The sequence below is a fragment of the Saccopteryx leptura genome, chromosome 6, assembly GCF_036850995.1.
Source record: "Saccopteryx leptura isolate mSacLep1 chromosome 6, mSacLep1_pri_phased_curated, whole genome shotgun sequence".
NCBI lineage: Eukaryota > Metazoa > Chordata > Mammalia > Chiroptera > Emballonuridae > Saccopteryx > Saccopteryx leptura.
Genome location: NC_089508.1, coordinates 115,769,488 through 115,790,354, shown reverse-complemented (window position 1 = coordinate 115,790,354; position 20,867 = coordinate 115,769,488). Strand labels below are relative to the sequence as shown.

At 39.6% G+C, this 20,867-nt stretch overlaps 1 protein-coding gene across 9 annotated transcripts in view; it reads left to right on the top strand.

Moving 5' to 3' along the window:
• TOGARAM1 (TOG array regulator of axonemal microtubules 1) overlaps positions 1 to 20,867 on the top strand; it is a 106,528-nt gene that overhangs the window by 68,662 nt on the left and 16,999 nt on the right. For all 9 annotated transcript variants that reach the window (XM_066388129.1, XM_066388128.1, XM_066388126.1 and 6 more), the window contains 5 exons: positions 10,009 to 10,162; positions 13,230 to 13,335; positions 14,044 to 14,279; positions 14,898 to 15,056; positions 18,627 to 18,753. In XM_066388129.1, coding sequence (XP_066244226.1) covers positions 10,009 to 10,162; positions 13,230 to 13,335; positions 14,044 to 14,279; positions 14,898 to 15,056; positions 18,627 to 18,753 — 782 coding nt within the window. The remainder of the gene's footprint in view (positions 1 to 10,008; positions 10,163 to 13,229; positions 13,336 to 14,043; positions 14,280 to 14,897; positions 15,057 to 18,626; positions 18,754 to 20,867) is intronic.

Sequence of the window (20,867 nt, the reverse complement as noted above, 5' to 3'; positions counted from 1 at the left end):
TGACGGGCTTTTTGGTTGTTTCCATGTCCTGGCCACTGTGAACAATGCTGCAATAAACATGGGGCTGCATGTGTCTTTACATATCAATGTTTCTGAGTTTTGGGGGTATATACCCAGTAGAGGGATTGCTGGGTCATAAGGTAGTTCTATTTTCAGTTTTTTGAGGAACCACCATACTTTCTTCCATAATGGTTGTACTACTTTACATTCCCACCAACAGTGTATGAGGGTTCCTTTTTCTCCACAGCCTCTCCAACATTTGCTATTACCTGTCTTGCTAATAATAGCTAATCGAACAGGTGTGAGGTGGTATCTCATTGCAGTTTTGATTTGCATTTCTCTAATAGCTAAAGAAGATGAGCATCTTTTCATATATCTGTTGGCCATTTGTATTTCTTCCTGGGAGAAGTGTCTGTTCATATCCTCTTCCCATTTTTTTATTGGATTGTTTGTTTGTTTGTTTTTGAGTTTTATGAGTTCTTTGTATATTTTGGATATTAGGCCCTTATCTGAGCTGTTGTTTGAAAATATCATTTCCCATTTAGTTGGCTTTCTGTTTATTTTGTTATCAGTTTCTCTTGCTGAGCAAAAACTTCTTAGTCTGATGTAGTCCCATTCATTAATTTTTGCCTTCACTTCTCTTGCCTGTGGAGTCAAATTCATAAAATGCTCTTTAAAACCCAGGTCCATGAGTTGAGTACCTATGTCTTCTTCTATGTACTTAATTGTTTCAGGTCTTATGTTTAGATCTTTGATCCATTTTGAGTTAATTTTTGTACAGGGGGACAAACTGTAGTCCAGTTTCATTCTTTTGCATGTGGCTTTCCCGTTTTCCCAGCACCATTTATTGAAGAGGCTTTCTTTTCTCCATTGTGTGTTGTTGGCCCCTTTATCAAAAATTATTTGACTCTATATATGTGGTTTTATTTCTGGACTTGCTATTCTGTTCCATTGGTCTGAGTGTCTATTTTTCTGCCAATACCATGCTGTTTTGACTGTCGTGGCCCTATAATAGAGTTTGAAGTCAGGTATTGTAATGCCCCCAGCTTCATTCTTTTTCTTTAGGATTTCTTTGGCTATTCGGGGTTTTTTATAGTTCCATATAAATCTGATGATTTTTTTATCTATTTCTTTAAAAAATGTCATTGGAAGTTTGATGGGAATTGCATTAAATTTGTATATTGCTTTGGGTAATATAGCCATCTTGATTATATTTATTCTTCCTAGCCAAGAACAAGGTATATTCTTCCATCTCATTATATCTTTTTCGATTTCCCTCAACAATGGTTTATAGTTTTCATTATATAAGTCCTTTACATTCTTTGTTATGTTTATTCCTAAGTATTTTATTTTTTTTGTTGCAATCGTGAAGGGGATTATTCTTTTGAGTTCGTTCTCAATTGTTTCATTGTTGGCATATAGAAAGGCTATATTGACTTCTGTGTGTTAATTTTGTATCCTGCGACCTTACTGTATTGGCTTATTGTTTCTAGTAGTCTTTTTGTGGATTCTTTGGGGTTTTCGATGTATAGGATCATATCATCTGCAAAAAGTGATACCTTTACTTCTTCTTTTCCGATATGGATGCCTTTTATTTCTTTGTCTTGTCTGATTGCTCTGGCTAGAACCTCTAGTACCACATTAAATAAGAGTGGAGAGAGTGGACAACCCTGTCTTGTTCCTGATTTAAGGGGGAAAGCCTTCAGTTTAGTGCCATTTAATATGATGTTAGCTGATGGTTTATCATATATGGCCTTTATCATGTTGAGATATTTTCCTTCTATACCCATTTTGTTGAGAGTCTTAAACATAAAATTGTGTTGTATTTTATCAAAAGCCTTTTCTGCGTCTATTGATAAGATCATGTGGTTTTTGTTCTTTGTTTTGTTAATATGGTGTATTACGTTAACCATTTTACTTATGTTGAACCATCCTTGAGATTCTGGGATGAATCCCACTTGATCATGATGTATTATTTTTTTAATATGTTGTTGTATTCGATTTGCTAGTATTTTGTTTAGTATTTTAGCCTCTGTATTCATTAGAGATATTGGTCTGTAGTTTTCTTTTTTTGTGCCATCCTTGCCTGGTTTTGGTATGAGGGTTATGTTGGCCTCACAAAATGTGTTTGGAAGTATTGCTTCTTCTTCAATTTTTTGAAAGACTTTGAGTAGAATAGGAACCAAGTCTTCTTTGAATGTTTGATAAAATTCGGTGGTATAGCCGTCAGGGCCTGGACTTTTATTTTTGGGGAGGTTTTTAATGGTTTTTTCTATTTCTTCTCTACTAATAGGTCTGTTTAGGCTTTCTGCTTCTTCTTGACTCAGTCTAGGAAGGTTGTATTGTTCTAGGAATTTATCCATTTCTTCTAGGTTGTTGAATTTAGTGGCATAAAGTTTTTCATAGTATTGTACAATACTTCTTTGAATATCCACGGTGTCCATGGTGATTCCTCCTCTTTCATTTTGGATTTTGTTTATATGAGTTCTTTCTCTTTTTTCCTTGGTAAGTCTTGCCAAGGGTTTGTCAATTTCGTTGATCTTTTCAAAGAACCAGCTCCTTGTTCTATTAATTTTTTCTATAGTTTTTCTGTTCTCTAATTCATTTATTTCTGCTCTGATTTTTATTATCTCCTTTCTTCGGCTGGTTTTGGGTTTTCTTTGTTCTTCTTTTTCTAGTTCCTTAAGGTGGGAAGTTAAGTGGTTCACTTGGGCTCTCTCTTGTTTGTTCATATATGCCTGAAGTGATATGAACTTCCTTCTTATCACTGCTTTTGCTGCATCCCATAGATTCTGATATGTCGTATTGTCATTTTCATTAGTCTGTATATATCTTTTGATCTCTGCACTTATTTCTTCTTTGATCCATTCATTTTTTTAAAGTATGTTGTTTAGTTTCCACATTTTTGTATGATTTTTTTCCTCTTTTTTGCAGTTGAATTCTAGTTTCAAGGCTTTATGATCAGAAAATATGCTTGGTACAACTTCGATTTTTCTGAATTTGCTGATGTTGTTTTTGTGGCCCAACATATGTTCAATTCTTGAGAATGATCCATGTACACTGGAGAAAAATGTATACTCAGTCACTTTGGGATGAAATGTCCTGTAGATGTCTATCATATCCAGGTGCTCTAGTGTTTTGTTTAAGGCCACTATGTCTTTGTTGATTCTCTGTTTGGATGACCGATCTAGAGCCGTCAGCGGTGTATTGAGGTCTCCAAGTATGATTGTATTTTTGTCCGTTTTTGTTTTAAGATCAATAAGTAGCTGTCTTATATATTTTGGTGCTCCTTGGTTTGGTGCATATATATTAAGAATTTTTATGTCTTCTTGATTCAGTGTCCCCTTAGCCATTATGAAATGGCCATTTTTGTCTCTGAGTACTTTTCCTGTCTTGTAGTCAGCATTATCCGATATGAGTATTGCTACACCTGCTTTTTTTTGGATGTTATTTGCTTGGAGTATTGTTTTCCAGCCTTTCACTTTGAATTTGTTTTTATTCTTGTTACTTAGATGAGTTTCCTGTAGGCAGCATACAGTTGGATTTTCTTTTTTAATCCATTCTGCTACTCTGTGCCTTTTTATTGGTGAGTTTAATGCATTTACATTTAGTGTAATTATTGACACTTGTGAGTTCCCTATTGCCATTTTATATCTTGCTTTCTGTTAAGTTTTGTGTCTTGTTTGATCCTTCTCTTTCGTTTTTCTGTCTTTTGTTTTTATTTGGTTGTATTCCATACATCTTTCCTCTGTTGCTATCTTTTTTATCTCATGTGCTTCTGTGGTGGTTTTTTCAATGGTGGTTACCTTTGAGTAATGAAAAGGGTCCCTACCCTGTTCATTGTAGCAAACTATTTTGTGAGTACTTTTGCACTCCATCGTCCTTTGCTACTGTTAATCTCCATCTTCTCCCCCCCCTTTCTTTTTGTTGTTGTCACAGTTTAAATTTGGTTTTATTGTGTTCTTCTTGGAGCTTTTACTTGTGGCTCTGTTTTTTTTTGTTGTTCTTTGTATCTGATTGGAGAGCCTCCTTTAGTAATTCCTGGAGTGGGGGTTTTCTGATGATAAACTCCCTCATCTTTTCTGTATCTGTGAATGTTTTTATTTCTCCTTCATATTTGAAGGATAGCTTTGATGGGTATAGTATTCGTGGCTGAAAGTTCCTCTCTTTCAGGACTTTAAATATTGGGGTCCACTCTCTTCTAGCTTGTAGAGTTTCTGCTGAGAAATCTGATGATAATCTAATGGGCCTTCCTTTATATGTTGTATTCTTCTTTTCCCTGGCTGCCTTGAGAATTTTTTCTTTGCCTTTGGTTTGTGCCAATTTCATTATGATATGCCTTGGAGTACGTTTGTTGGGGTTAAGAAAACTCGGAGTTCTATTTGCTTCTTGAACTTGAGGCTTTAGTTCTTTCCACAGGCTTGGGAAGTTCTCATCTATTATTTGTTTGAGTATGTTCTCCATTCCATTTTCTCTCTCTTCTCCCTCTGATATACCTATTATTCTTATGTTATTCTTTTTGATGGAGTCAGATAATTCTTGTAGGGCTATCATTTTTTTTAATTTTTGAGTCTCTTTATTCTTCTCTCTGTTGTGCCTCAAGTTGCTTGTCTTCTATTTCACTAATCCTCTCTTCTATCTGACCTGTTCTATTAGCTAAGCTTGTTACTTCGTTTTTCAGCTCGTGAATTGAGTTTTTCATCTCTGTTTGATTTGTTTTTATAGTTTCAATTTCCTTGGACATATATTCTTTGTGTTCATTGAGTTGTTTTCTGAGCTCCCTAAATTGCCTTTCTGTGTTTTCTTGTATATCTTGGAGGATTTTTAGGATTTCTATCTTGAATTCTCTGTCATTTAGCTCCAAGGTTTCCAATATATTAAATTTTTTCTCCATAGATTTTTCCTCATCTAGCTGTGTTACCTCTCTTTCTTTTGTATCCATGATATTCGATTTTCTCTTCCTTAATGGCACCTGAGGGTGGTTTTGTTGATAATATTAATGAGATTTAATAAAGAATAAAAAGTTAAAAAAATAAAAAATCGAAGAGTTGTTTTTTTTAAAAAAAAATTAATAATGAAATAAAGAAAAATAAAATAAAATAAAAATTTTATAAAAAGGAAATTATTCCCCCCCTCCTTTTTTCTTCTCCTCTCCTCTCCCCTCTTTCTTGAGAAAATCTTGTGGTGAACTGTGAATTATAACAAACAATGCCTGTAATGGAGGGCCTGAGTTGGGGAAAAGTAATAAAGGGGCAAAAAAAAGAAGAAAAAAAAAAAGAAAGAAAAAAGAAGGAGGTATGGACCCACAAAAAGCAAATAAGGAAAAAATTTGGGTCAAGAATAAAATGATTTGCTTTTAGGTATTGGTTGACTAAGAGTTATGATGAGAGGAATAAGAGGAAAACAGAAAAATGGAGGGACCAATTAAAAATACTATTGTATTTAGTGGAACAAGAACTAGATAAAATGGAGAGCCAGGGATGGGAGCACTGCTAGTGAGTTAAAAAGGTGAAGTAAAAACCCCCCAAAATGCCACAAACATAAGTTTGAGTCCCAGATAAGGTAATTTGTTATTGAGGTTTGAATGAGAGGAGATGTAAAGGAGAAAGGAAGAAACTAATATAGAGGGAGAAAAGAAAGAGAGAGAGAGAGAAAAAGAGGGAACCAGTAAAAGAAGAAAAAAGAGGAGAGAGAGAGAGAGTTAAGGGTTTTGGAGTGTAACCCCCATAGAGAGAAAGGAAGAGGAGAGAAAAGATAATGGGAGATGTAACACTTATGGGTAGTGTAGTTCAAGGAGAGGAGAGAGTAAGACCGGCAGAGAGTTAATCGGCCAAATTGGAGGAGGAAAAAAAATATCAAGAATGAAGATAAGAGAAACAAATGAACAAATATAAAAAAATGGGATAGGTTATAAAGTCTGCAGATTATTCTTGATTTTGAGAGGTTATCTTCTTGCTTTTTCTTTTCTCTCCCTCTTCCTGGTCGGTGACTCTGTACCCCAGGTTCTGCCCCTTTGGCACGCTCAGGTAGAGGTTTGCAGTTGATAAGTCTCTATGGCGATGTCATATATTGTGCTTTAGTCTCATTGGCAGTCAAGGCTCATTAGCATTTATAGGCTCCAACAGTGAGAGAGTCCGTGTTCCTGGAGCCTTTCTCCTAGTCTTTCCTTCCTCAATTAGTAGCCTGATAATCCAGCTATGGGGTTGCTGCTGCCTCTGCCTGGATAGTAAGAGGCTCAAAGAGCTGGCAACTCCCCACTCTATTTCCACTCAGCACAGGGCTCTGGGTAAGGCTCAGTCAGTCAGAGCTGCTAGCATAATCAGGCAGGGTTTCCACCCACTCAAAGACCTCTGGCTCTGCCACTCTGTCCGGTAACACAGGCGGGCGCCCACTTCCAGGGCACTTGGAGGAAACTCTCGCTCACTATCTGCGCGCGCAGACCAGGATATGAGGCCGGCCGCGTTTCCCTCTGAGTGAATCCCCTACCAGCACGGAAAAGTTCCACTGTTGGAATTAGTTCTCGCTCCCTCCCGTGTGCGGCTTTCCCAGGGCGCTAGGGCTGCCCATAGATTCCGCTTTCGGCCCACAGAAAGGCCTCTGACTCTGCCTCTCTGTGCGGTAACACGGGCACCCACTCCCGGGGCTTAGGAAGAAATCTCTCGCCCACTATCTGCACGCGCCAACCAGGAGATCGGGTAAAATGGCTGCCCCGCTTGTCTTTCTTTGTTTGGGTTTGGCGCGAGTGTTAGCTTGTATTGCCTGGGTTGCCACAGGATCAGTTTTTCCTCGGCTTGGATCTCCGTGCCACAGCCTGGTTCGGCCGTTTGTGCTGCGGCCTGGATCTATTCACCCCCTTTGCCCGCCTCAGTTTCTATATTCACGGATCCCAGAGAAAGCCGCCCTGTTTAGGTTAGTGAGGAAGGCAGAGCATTTCTTACTCCCTATTTCCTTCAGGGTTTGGTTATATATTTAGCCAATTTTTCGCTCGACCATACCTTCGGGTGTATTGCGAAAGATCTGGAGGCTCCAAGGATACGTTTTTCTGTTTCTGGTTGAAGATCTTGTTGAGTTTTGGGGGAGATTTATCGGTATCGCTTCCTACCCCGCCATTACTCTGACGAAATCCAATATTTTTATACAAAATAATATTGAGTGTAAATTGTAATTGAAAAAGAATTTTAAGAGAAAAATAAAATGAAGTCTACTAATTATTTTCTTTGTCACATTACCTTCCTCACGTATGACTTAGTCTGACAAAAACTGTTACTAATTTATCCAAAATACCATATTTATCTATTTGATAGCTCTTACCAGATATGTGGTAAATTTCTTGAAAGCAGAATTTTGTCTTAGAACACTATATAAAATGAAAGGTGCTAGTAGACCTAGATCTAAATCTTGCCTTTGTCACTCATTATCACTGAGACCTTGAATACATCTTTTAGTCTCTGTAAAACTCAATTATTTTCTCAGCTACAAAATACAGAAAATGAGAGTATCTACATGAGCTTTTCTTTTTTTTTTTTTCTTTCTTTTTTTTTTTTTATCAAATGAGAGGCAGGGAGGCAGAAACAGATTTCCATGTGCACCCCGACTGTGGTTCACCCAGAAACCCCTGTCTGGGGCTGATGTTCTGCCCATATGGGGCCTCTGCTTCCTTGCTCAGCAACCGAACTCTTTTTAGCACTTCAGGTGAGTCCATGAAGCCATCCTCAGCACCCGAGGCCAACTTGCTCATTCGAGCCATTGGCTGCAGGAGAGGGTGAGGGGAGGGAAAGAGAGGCAGATGGGCGTTTCTCCTGTGTGCTCTGACCAGGAATTGAACCAGGGACTTCCATACACTGGGCTGATGCTCTACCACTGAGCCAACCAGCCAGGGCCTATCTGAGCTTTTTTGAGAAAATTGAATGTAGTAAAGTTTGTAAAAGCACAAAACATTTAGTAAAAGTTAAGTAATATCTTGAAAACCTTGTTGCCTTTAGATTTTAAATGCTTCTGAATACTTAATTAGCATACAGCATCAAGTAAAATTTCTTATATTTGTGTATCTCATGTATTTCATGTAACATTGTCTTACAAATAGCATGATCAATAGATACTTTTATGATAGTAATTTTTATGCCTAATATTACCTTTTTACAGGTAATATTAACATGAAAAATAACTAATAAATCTTTACCCACTTATAAAAGCCATTATGCATTATTTGCTCTTTTTGATCTTTTCCTTTCTTACACTTCCACTGCACACCTTACATCGTGCAGTACCCTCAGAGCATTACCTGAGCACTCGGGGATGATGATTGGCTTCCCCATCATTGAAGGCAATGCCTTACATCTGGAAAATGGTTGATTATAGAAAAAACATTGTTCTTATTACTACACATAGCTTTAGGATTTGTGATATACTATTAATTTTACGCTAGTAGCAAAAATTGTTGTTTTTAGAATTCAACTAGAATTCTATGTACAGATAGATGCCATGAAGCTTCATTTTCAGTTATCAGTTGTATAGTAAAACAGGTACTGTATATAGTTACATATTTTTACAAAATAGGATAATATGTTTCTTACCAACTTAGATCTTAAAGCTAGACTTTGTTACATGTGACCTTTAACTGAAAAACCACTTTTAAGTTTATATTATATGTAATTTAATAATTTTGTATTTAAAAAGTAAAGTTTTAGCATGACCAGTCAGTGGCACAGTGGATAGAACGTATGACTGGGATCCAGGTTCAAAACCCCGAGGTTGCCCTGGCCGGTTGCCTCAGCAGTAGAGCGTCGGCCTAGCGTGCGGAGGACCCGGGTTCGATTCCCGGCCAGGGCACACAGGAGAAGCGCCCATTTGCTTCTCCACCCCTCCGCCGCACTTTCCTCTCTGTCTCTCTCTTCCCCTCCCGCAGCCAAGGCTCCATTGGAGCAAAGATGGCCCGGGCGCTGGGGATGGCTCCTTGGCCTCTGCCCCAGGCGCTAGAGTGGCTCTGGTCGCAATATGGCGACGCCCAGGATGGGCAGAGCATCGCCCCTGGTGGGCGTGCCGGGTGGATCCCGGTCGGGCGCATGCGGGAGTCTGTCTGACTGTCTCTCCCTGTTTCCAGCTTCAGAAAAATGAAAAAAAAAAAAAAAAACCCCGAGGTTGCCAGCTTGAGCTCAGCCTATCCCGCTTGAGCACGGGCTCACCAGCTTGAGCGAGGGGCTGCTGGCTTGAGTGTAGGATCATAGACATGACCCCATGGTCACTGGCTTGAGCAAGGTTTCACTTACTCTGCTGTAGCCCCCAGTCAAGACACATACGAGAAAGCAGTCAATGAACAACTAAGGTGCCATAGCGAAGAATTGATGCTTCTTCTTTTTCTTTTTTTTCTTTTTTTGTATTTTTCTGAAGCTGGAAACGGGGAGAGACAGTCAGACAGACTCCCGCATGCGCCCGACCGGGATCCACCCGGCACGCCCACCAGGGGCGACACTCTGCCCACCAGGGGGCGATGCTCTGCCCCTCCGGGGCATCGCTCTGCCGCGACCAGAGCCACTCTAGCGCCTGGGGCAGAGGCCAAGGAGCCATCCCCAGCGCCCGGGCCATCTTTGCTCCAATGGAGCCTTGGCTGCGGGAGGGGAAGAGAGAGACAGAGAGGAAGGGGGGGGGGGTGGAGAAGCAAATGGGCGCTTCTCCTATGTGCCCTGGCCGGGAATTGAACCCGGGTCCCCCGCACGCCAGGCTGACACTCTACTGCTGAGCCAACCGGCCAGGGCCAAGAATTGATGCTTCTTATCTCTCTCCCTTCCTATCTATCTGTCCCTCTCTCTGACTCTCTCTGTCTCTATCAAAAAAAAAAAAAAAGTAGTGTTAAATAGCTTTGGTTTCTGGATATTGCAGTTTTGTTGGAGACTAAATTAATAGTATTAATTCTTATAAAGAACATTCATAGAATCTATAACCAGAATGCCATTTGTATTCCTTTGTATCAGAATTCCCTGATGCTTTATTTAGTATGTCTTTTTATTTTAGATGAAACGTCTCCTGGATCCATTCCACAGTATAAAGAAAAAATGTCTTCTGTTACTCATAGTCCAGAAATAATGGACTCATCTGAACTACGGCCATTTTCCAAACCAGAAATAGTGCTGGCAGAAGCCCTGAAACTTTTAGCTGATGAAGATTGGTAAGTTCATCATTCTTTAACTTAAAACTGAACTAAGTTCCAAAAGTTTTCTGTAAATTTTGAATTAAAAACCTTGAAACATTTTGCCCCTGGCTGATTTACTCAGCAGTAGAGCATCAGCTCGGTGTGTGGAAGTCCCGGGTTCGATTTCCAGCCAGGGCACACAGGAGAAGCGCCCATCTGCTTCTCCACCCCTCCTCCTCTCCTTCCTCTCTGTCTCTCTCTTCCCCTCCCACAGCCAAGGCTCCATTGGAGCAAAGTTGGCCCCGGGCGCTGAGGATGGCTCCATGGCCTCTGCCCCAGGTACTAGAATGGCTCCGGTTACAACAGAGCAATGCCCCAGATGTGCAGAGCATCGCCCCCTAGAGGGCATGCCGGGTGGATCCCAGTCAGGAACATGCACGAATCTGTCCTCTGCTTCTCCCCACTTCTCACTTTCAAAAAATACAAACAAAAGCCAAAAAACAAAAATAAACCCTTGAAACATTTTCTCAAAATAGTCTTAGAAATGATTATTTTAGTTCTTAGGTAATTTGAATTTTTCTTAACTTATTAATATAACTGAACTTTGGTTCTAACGGTACTGTATTACCAGTTACATTATAACTTCTGTCCACTGTATACCATAAAGACATAGATTAGCTTTACTATGGATTACACAAACATTTTGGTGTTGGAATAGAAATGTCACCATTTCTCCAAGCATTTCTCTGAGATACACTCTCCAGTAGTCCTGGAAATACTTGTCCATCCCTACTGCAGCCACGGCAGCCACTGGCCAGCCCAGCCCAGCCAGCTCCAGGGAGACAAAGACTGTGGCACCCCACTCACTGCATCTGGAGTGTCCACGGCAGCCCTTGTCCATCTGCTCCCCTGCTCCTTCAGCATCTCTCTCCATCCCCATCCTCCTACACCTTATCTTTAGTTAGCTTCTTTATGAGACCATATTTATCAACACTGAATGTGCTACAGCTCTCATGTTTTACAAACCTGCCTAAATTGCACATCTTTGCACATCTTTCCTCCCCCGTTTTTAGCAAAAGTCCTTAAAAAGGCTAATTCATTGTCTATTGTTTTCCACCTCATGTTCTCTTCTCAGTGTTTTTAATTGGTTTTCAGTCTTTCCACCATGACTACCACTTTACTAAAACTGCAAAAGTAAGCATTTTGCTAAATCTATATGTGTCGTTTATTAGTCCTCATTTTACTTAGCCCTCAGCAACATGTGACATAGTTGACACTCCCTTCTTCTTGATACTGTTTTTTATTTCCTCTTAGAAAAATCAGTGTCTTTTGATTCCTTTTCTACTTCAGTACTTCCTGATTTCTTCACTTCTGTTTTACTTCAAAAGTGAGGAGTTCTATAGAATTCAGTCTATTGGTGTTCTCTGTCTGCATTCATTCCATAGATCCAGACTGGCAATCCTTTCTCTAAAAAGCCAGCTAGTAAATATTTTAAGCTTTGAAGGCCAAATGTTTATGTCACAGCTAATCAAGTTTGGCAGTTGTGGTGCAAAAGCAGCTTCAGGACAATATGAAAACAGTAGGCATGGATGCATTCCAGTCAACTTTACTTATAAAACAAATCGATGGAAACAAATTTGGTCTGAGCCATAGTTTTTCAACCCCTTTCTTAAAGGATTCATTCAGTTCCATAGCTTTTAAAATTTATCTATAGTCTGATTTATCATAAATGTATATCTGGATCCCTGGTATTTTTCTCAGCTCTAAACTTATAATCCAACTTCCTCTTTGACACTTCCACTTGGATGCCAATAGATATCTTTAACATGTCCAAAATAGAACTCTTGGATTTCCATTTCCTGTCAAGATATATTAACAGACATTAGATTTGCCTTCACATCTGAAAGAACTAAAGAAATTATACAAAATGTATAGCAATGGTTTTCAAAATACTGTTCACCAAGCTGTGAAATATAGTGATGCCTGAGAGATGGAAAATAAGCAAAGTGAGCCTTGTAGTGCCGAGGCTTACTTCCTGCAGAGAGTTTCCAGGTCACAGCTCAAAGAGGGAGAAACCATCGAGTTATCAGCAGACATGGAGATGGAGGTGGGAGTTTAGGGAGGCCACGGTCGCTAGAGTTTGCAGGACAGAATGCCAGAAAGGATAGAGCTCTACAAAGAACTCCAGCGACTGTTAAAAGATTCTTCTCAAAAGTTTAGCGAAGTACTGCTCAGGGCATGTCTGTGAGTAAATCACTGGGAGGCAGAATAAGGGCCACTCAAAGAAGTTATAGGGAACAATCCCTAGAACATATACAAAGCCAAAATACCTCTGTTCCTACCAGCAGAGTGAAACACTTGATAATTTACAGGGTTTTAGGTAGAGTTTTGCTTATCTATAGAATGAGTAAACCCTAAACTAAAGACTGGGTTGGGCCCTGGCCCGGTGAGCTTAGTCAGACCATCGTTCTGAAACACCAAGGTGGAGGGTTCAATCCTCGGTCAGGGCACATTAGGAAGTGTCCAATGAATATACAACTGAGTAAAACAGCAAATTCATGCTTTTTTTCTCTCTCTCCCACTCCCTTCTCCTCTTTCTAAAATCAATCAATTTAAAAAAAAAAGACTGAATTGGTCTCATCTAACACAACAAAGAAGCAAGGCCTGACAGAATTTAAAAAAATTTTTTTTTTAAGTGAGAGAGAGAGAGATAGACAGGGACAGACAGGAAGGGAGAGCGATGAGAAGCATCAACTTATATTTGTGGAACCTTATTTGTTCTTTGATTGCTTTCTCATATGTGACTTGACCAGGGTGCTCCATCAGAGCAGGGACCCCTTGCTCAAGCTAGTACCTTGGGCTCAAGCCAGCGACCATTGGGTCATGTCGATGATCCCACGCTCAAGCTGGCGACCCCATGCTCAAACTGGCAACCTCAGAGATTCAAATCTGGGTACCTTAGCGTCTCAAGCAAACGCTTTATGCAAAGGGCAACCACAGGTCAGGTTCACGGGCAATATTTCATACACACAAAAGAAGACATCCTATACCAGTTGAGTGCCATTTTAATAAGTGATTTTGCATTTGTTTCTTTTTCTCATAGGGAGAAGAAAATTGAGGGACTGAATTTTATTAGATGCTTAGCTGCTTTTCATTCTGAAATATTGAACACAAAATTGCATGAAACAAATTTTGCAGTGGTTCAAGAGGTAAACTTATTTTCAACTGAATTAAGGATTATTTGAATGACAAAGAATAACTATGCCATATTTATTCACCTTAAAAAACTGTACTAGGCCCTGGCCGGTTGGCTCAGTGGTAGAGCGTCGGCCTGGCGTGCAGAAGTTCCGGGTTCGATTCCCGGCCAGGGCACACAGGAGAAGCGCCCATCTGCTTCTCCACCCCTCCCCCTCTCCTTCCTCTTTGTCTCTCCCCCTCCCGCAGCCAAGGCTCCATTGGAGCAAAGATGGCCCGGGCGCTGGAGATGGCTCCTTGGCCTCTACCCCAGGCGCTAGAGTGACTCTGGTCGCAACAGAGCAACGAACGCCCCGGAGGGGCAGAGCATTGCCCCCTGGTGGGCGTGCCGGGTGGATCCCGGTCGGGCGCATGCAGGAGTCTGTCTGACTGTCTCTCCCCGTTTCCAGCTTCAGAAAAATACAAAAAAAAAAAAAAATTAAAAAAAAAAAACTGTACTAAAAGATGTAAATAGGCTTGTATATAGTTAAGTTTTGTATGTAAAGTAACTTGCCTTACTTTGCAACATTAAAAAAAAATTATTAAGGATTGATTTTTTTCAGGACATAAGGTAATATATAATAAAACCTGTTATTTTAATAATGAATTTGGTTTCAAAGTTGTTATTACTGATTTTCTTTCAGAATATCAGCAAAACATACACTTTGGAAATTTTTTTTTAGGTGAAAAATTTACGATCTGGAGTTTCTCGTGCTGCTGTGGTCTGTTTAAGTGATCTTTTCACTTACCTGAAGAAGAGCATGGATCAAGACCTAGATACTACAGTAAAAGTTTTGTTGCATAAGGCAGGAGAATCAAATACATTTATAAGAGAAGATGTCGACAAAGCCTTGAGAGCTATGGTCCACAGTGTAACTCCTGCACGTGCAGTTGTTTCTCTTATCAATGGAGGGCAAAGGTAATGTTCAAAATAATCTTGATCTGTCCTTAAACTAAAAAGGCAGTTTTTTGTAACCTGAGGTGTAGAAAAAGAAAACAAGCAGATTTTAGTATTTCAATTGAAAAACATTTATTCAAAAATTGGTGTATGATAAACATATTAGATGCTGAACATACAACGAATAATAGTATTATCCTAATGTTACCTACTTTCATAGATCTGGAACTAAATAAATGTTAATGATTGAGGGTTTTTTTTTAACTCTATGAGTAATAGAACATTTATGTATGTCCTCATGCCTCCTCTGACCATCCAGAGTATGATCAATTTATTTTAAAAATACGTAAGGCAACATTAAAAAAAGGCAAATGCATATTCTTCTTGTTTCTATAAATTGGTTATCAAACAAACATGATTTTAAGTTAATAAAACTGTAACTGAAACTACTTTCATTTTTTGAAAAAAAACTCACTGCTCAAAGGGTTAACTTCTTGAGGAGGGATAGTTAATGCAAATAATTTGTCAGTTTAGCTTTGAAGGATGATAAAGAACTAGTTTAATCATTTAACCTTATAAGTATATCTGGAAAATTGTTCATATATCAACTTTGTTTTAATGAACCCTGTTTCCTTATAGCCATTTACACATTGCAGTAAGAAGGTGTGCAGCCCAGCACCTATCTGATGTAATGGAACTTATGACAGGGGAGCATATTTTCTCTGGAACAAAAGATATGGCTGACCGTTTATTACCAGCTGCTGCTAAGTTTGCTCAGGACAGCTCACAAGAAACCAGGTGAATAGCTGCTGATAATATTTGCTGAATCTCTTAGTATAAGGGCTTAAAATAAAGAAACAAATGTTTAAAATAATGAATGGTTTTCTAAATGGACAAGTGGTATCCCCAGGGATTGGTACTGAGGAAATGGTTTTATTTAACCAATTTGTAAATGGTCTTGAGGGAGTGCACAGTGAATTCTCCAAATTTACAGATGACACTACATACTTCTGTGTAGTAAGATGCTATGTCTCAGGGATGAACTGCATGAAAACGGCACAAGACGTATGAATGGGAAGAAAAATGGCAGAAGAACTTTATTGTGGGCAAATACAAGGTAATGCATTTAGGGGGAAATGATATATTTTCCAAGCAGTGAGGTCAAATCAAGGAAATACGTTCACATGAAAAATGGATAGCATACTATCTCCTGAAACATGAAATATCTGCACTTAGAAAATTCTGCGAAGTTCTGATTGCTATCTTTACTGGGAGAACAATTTTATGAGAGTTAAGAACAGTCACAGATGACAAAATAAGTAAGATGTGGATGATACAATAGGTGTAGTAGTGACAGAAATTTTGGATGTAGTCAGAAGCTGATGTTCAGTTCCTAGCCCCATCGCTCTTTGCCGTTAAGCAAGTTACGTAGCCTCTGTTTCCTTGTCTATATAAACTTAGGAGGTTGGAGTGGGTGATTGATAATGTCCATGTAAAACCTAAAAATTTATGGCAGTTATATATGAAATTAGATTAAAAGTAGAGAGGGAGGCCGTGGCCAAATGGCTCAGTGGTAGAGCATTGACCTGGCTTGTGGATGTCCAGGGTTCGATTCCCGGCCAGGACACACAGGAGAAGCACCCATCTCCTTCTCCACCCTTCCCCCTCTCTATCTCTCTCTTCCCCTCCACAGCCAAGACTTCATTGGAGCATAGTGGGCCTGGCTGCTGAGGATGGCTCCATGGCCTCTGCCTCAGGAACTAAAATGGCTCCAGTTACAACGGAGTAATGGCTGCAGATAGGCAGACCATCGCCCCCTGGTGGGCTTTCCGGGTGGATCCTGGTCCGGTGCATGTGGGAGTCTGTCTCTCTGCCTCCTCGCTTCTCACTTCAGGAGAAAAAAAAAGTGGAGAATAAGCCTGACCAGGCAGTAGTGCAGTGGATAGAGCGTCTGACTAGGACACAGAGGATCCAGGTCAAAACCCCGAGGTCATCAGCTTGAGCACGAGTTCATCCAGCTTGAGTGTAGGGTCGCTGGCTTGAGCATGGGATCATAGATGTGACCTCATGGTCCCTGGCTTGAGCCCAAATGTCTCTGGCTTAAAGCCCAAGGTCTCTGGCTTGAGCCCAAGGTCACTGACTTGAGCAAGGGGTCACTCACTCTGCTGTAGCCCCCACCCCCCGTCATGGGACATATGAGAAAGCAATCAATAAACAAAGTGCTGCAACAAAAAATTAATTTCTTCTCGTCTCTCTGTCTGTCTGTCCCTCTCTCTGACTCCATCACACACAAAAAAAAGTGAAGAGGGAGAATCCTGAGTTCACAGACAAAAGTAAAAAAGGATATTCCCTGTAAATGGATAGAGTGTTGACCTGGAATACTGAGGTCACGTTCGAAACCCTTAGCTCTCCGGGTCAAGGCACATATGGCAAGCAATGAACAACTAAAGTGAAAGAAGCATGAGTTGATACTTCTTTCTTCCCGCTCTCTTTCCTCTCTCTGTAAATAAGTAAATAAAATCTTTTTTAAAAAGGTGAATAAGGATATGTTTAAACATTTTATGAAAATGTTTTATGAAAAAGATGCTTATTTAGGAACAAGAAAAGATAATGGTTATTTATGATATAACTTTTTCTTAATGGCATATTCTTATAATCCACTTGTTACTTTCTAGATTTTTATATGAAAATTAAATTTAAAATTATAAAATGGTGCCCTGGCTGGATAGCTCGTTTGGGCAGGTGTCCCCAAACAATGGCCGGCGGGCCGCATGCGGCCCCCCGAGGCCATTTATCTCCCCCCCCCCCCCGCCGCACTTCCGGAAGGGGCACCTCTTTCATTGGTGGTCAGTGAGAGGAGCACTGTATGTGGTGGCCCTCCAATGGTCTGAGGGACAGTGAACTGGCCCCTTGTGTAAAAAGTTTGGGGACCCCTGGGGTAGAGCATCATCCTAAAGCACAGAGGTTGCCGGTTTGATTCTGGTCAGGGCACATACAGGAGCAGTTCCATGTTCCTGTCTCTCTTTCTATCTCTCATGCCCTTTTTCTCTCCTTAACATTAATAAATAAAAATTTTTTAAATTATAAAATGGTTACAAATTTCCAGTTTTAATATTTCTCACATTTTATGTCCCTATTGCTTGTTTACCTTGTTTGTTTTAGCCATTCCAAATCATTAGGGCCCCTGAAAAACCTCTAGTCTTTAACATTCTGAGCTAAAAAATTAGAATTGTCTTTGAAACTATAACTGATTAGGGGTGAGCTATGTGGGTGTAGACATCATTCTGGTTGTGCGGAGAGAAAAGATAATTTTTATTCTCTGTTATACCCTTTCTGTAATTTCATTACCATATTTTTCACTCCATAAGACGCACCTAGGGTTTTAAGGAGGAAAATAAGAAAAAAAAAATTCTGAACCAAATGGTGTGTTAAAATATTTAATAAAATACACCACAATATTTCAACAATGTAAACTCAACAGCAGTATTAGCAACCGTTAGCACTGTTATTAACAAATGAGAAGAGACTTTAATGTTAATATTATTCTAGTTGTCCGAGAACCTACAGCAGCTAAAAAAAATGAACATTTGCTCCATAAGACACATGGGCATTTTCCCCTCCACTTTTGGGGAAAAAAGTGCATCTTATGGAGCGAAAAATACGATATATTTGAGAATCTGTTGATATATATGTGATACTGACTTCATCCTATACCCTTCCCTATCAAAAGTATTACCTTCTCTGGTTCTTCTAATCCCATATATATCCTAAATTGTAGGCAAAAGTACAACTAATTTATTTTGGGGCCAAGCTTTCTTGAAAAATAATAATATAGTATTGTTATGAGATACTGTAAGATCTCTATCCAAAAAATCTCCAATATTCACTTCAATGATATTTGATATTCTGTTAGAATGATATCTTGGCTTAAGGTATTATCCTAAAAGAATTATTTTAAAATTCATATAACATAAAAAAAACCTAGTTTGGAGAACATTACACATTCATTAGTATAACAACCATGATTTATCAACAAACTTTGGGTGCTTTTTAGGTAGCACAGGATAGGTTTTGACAAATTGGAACCCTGTTAAGTTGTGGCTAGAAAAAAAGAGACAGAAATACAGAACTAAGGGAAAGTTGAGTCATCAAAACATCTGGCAAGCAGATGAGCAGCAAAAGGTCACTGGGCAAGGAGCCCGGGACAGAGAGATAGACTTCTAAACTCTCCTGCCGAAGGCCAGTCTTAATAAAACCCTCAGGTGCATAAGAAGTAGAATCAAAGATTTTGGCTTTTCATATCTAAGGACAGAAATTGAGCTTATTAAGATACGTAAAATGATTTACATATTTCTCAAATATCTATAGGTATTATGGTCGGAAGATGCTTTCTCTCATGATGTGTCATCATAACTTTGATAAAATGCTTGAGAAGTATGTCCCATCTAAAGATTTGCCATATATTAAGGAATCTGTTAAAAGCTTACGACACAAGGTATGTGGAAAAAGTTTATTATACAAACAACTTTCAAAGCAATGTTTATCCAGGAAGGGAAAGGATAGAAATAATTTCTTCAGTTATCTCTGTTATTTATTTAGAATATATCTACAGTAACATTTCAGCAACTGCAGTGTTAAGTAGACATTAAGAGTATCAGTAGGCCCTGGCCGGTTGGCTCAGCTGTAGAGCATCGGCCTGGCGTGCGGGGGACCCGGGTTCGATTCCCAGCCAGGGCACATAGGAGAAGCGCCCATTTGCTTCTCCACCCCCCCCCCTTCCTCTCTGTCTCTCTCTTCCCCTCCCGCAGCCAAGGCTCCATTGGAGCAAAGATGGCCCGGGCGCTGGGGATGGCTCCTTGGCCTCTGCCCCAGGCGCTAGAGTGGCTCTGTTTGTGGCAGAGCATCGCCCCCTGGTGGGCGTGCCGGGTGGATCCCGGTCGGGCGCATCGGGAGTCTGTCTGACTGTCTCTCCCCGTTTCCAGCTTCAGAAAAATACAAAAAAAAAGAGTATCAGTAAATGTTTACTGAACAGAAGCTTGATATTTGATAGAATGTTGTGTGGTTTTATTGGAGTTACAAGATTTGGGTTTGAATCAACTCTGAGAATTAGCACTATATATCATTTTTGGCACATCATTTTTTTTTTTCTTTTTTTTTTTTTTTTTTTTTTGCAGAGACAGAGAGAGTCAGAGAGAGGGATAGATAGGGACAGACAGACAGGAACATAGAGAGATGAGAAGCATCAATCATTAGTTTTTCGTTGTGCATTGCGACACCTTAGTTGTTCATTGATTGCTTTCTCATATGTGCCTTGACCGTGGGCCTTCAGCAGACCGAATAACCCCTTGCTAGAGCCAGAGACCTTGGGCTCAAGCTGGTGAGCTTTGCTTAAACCAGATGAGCCCGCGCTCAAGCTGGCGACCTCGGGGTCTCGAACCTGGGTCGTCTGCATCCCAGTCCACCGCTCTATCCACTGCACCACCGCCTGGTCAGGCAGGCACATCATTTCTTTAATCAGATTTTTTTTAATAAAATGAGGATAGTAAGGCTTATCGTGTTGGGTGCCTACTTTATTTATCATGAATGTTTTACTATTAGAAATCCTACCACACTGCAGAGTATAGGGAGCTTCTTGAAAGGAAGCCCCATTTATCCTGGAAGACAATGGGATTCAGAAATGTTTGTGAAATGAGTGCCTGAAGGAATTCTGAGTGAAATAAAATGTGAAATTGTCTTGTAGAAAAGTATTCTATTTAGATATTATTTTTTTGTAAAAATGTTTAATATTGTAAAATTTTGCTATGGTAATTTATATTTTTTCTCTCCAATAACCTTATAAAGGAATTAATTTATGAAAGGATATTGGAAAAATATATGGTTATATACATTTTAGAACATTTTTCTGCCTATTGATGTTAAAGACTTTAGTTTCATCATATAGAACTTAATAAAATAACTATGAAAAACATTATCTTACCCCCAAAAAAGTTATCTTACTCAAATGAGGCATATTATATTTGTGAATCATTTCAAGTATGAGTATCTGGGGGGGGGGGAAGGTTTTAAACAGTCCTTATTGAAATGTTTACTCTCACACTGATGTTCCATAGGAATTCATTGTTTATGTATTCATATTTTCTATATAGAGTTTAGCTTTAAGAAGAGTACCTATAAAATATAGCATATTAATTTTTAAAATTTAAACACTTTATCAAGCCAATATTATTTCCTATTAATTGGTCACATATTTTGTTAATTTACTACTAATTATAAGGTATTTTATATACGTGATATATCTAATAACCTTTAAAGCATAAGCATAGTAGATTATTAAAGTGCTTTCAATCATAAAAAAGATCAATAATATTTGCTATGAAAATTACTTTTGGCCCTGGCTGGTCGGCCGGGCGTGTGGAAGTCCCGGGTTTGATTTCTGGTCAGGTCACACAGGAGAAGCGCCCAAGTGCTTCTTCACCCCTTCCTATCCCCCTTCTCTCTGTCTCTCTCTTTTTCTCTCTTCTCCTGCAGCCATGGCTCAAATGGTCGAGCAAGTTGGCCCCAGGCGTTGAGGATGGCTCCATGGCCTCACCTCAGGTGCTAAGATAGTTC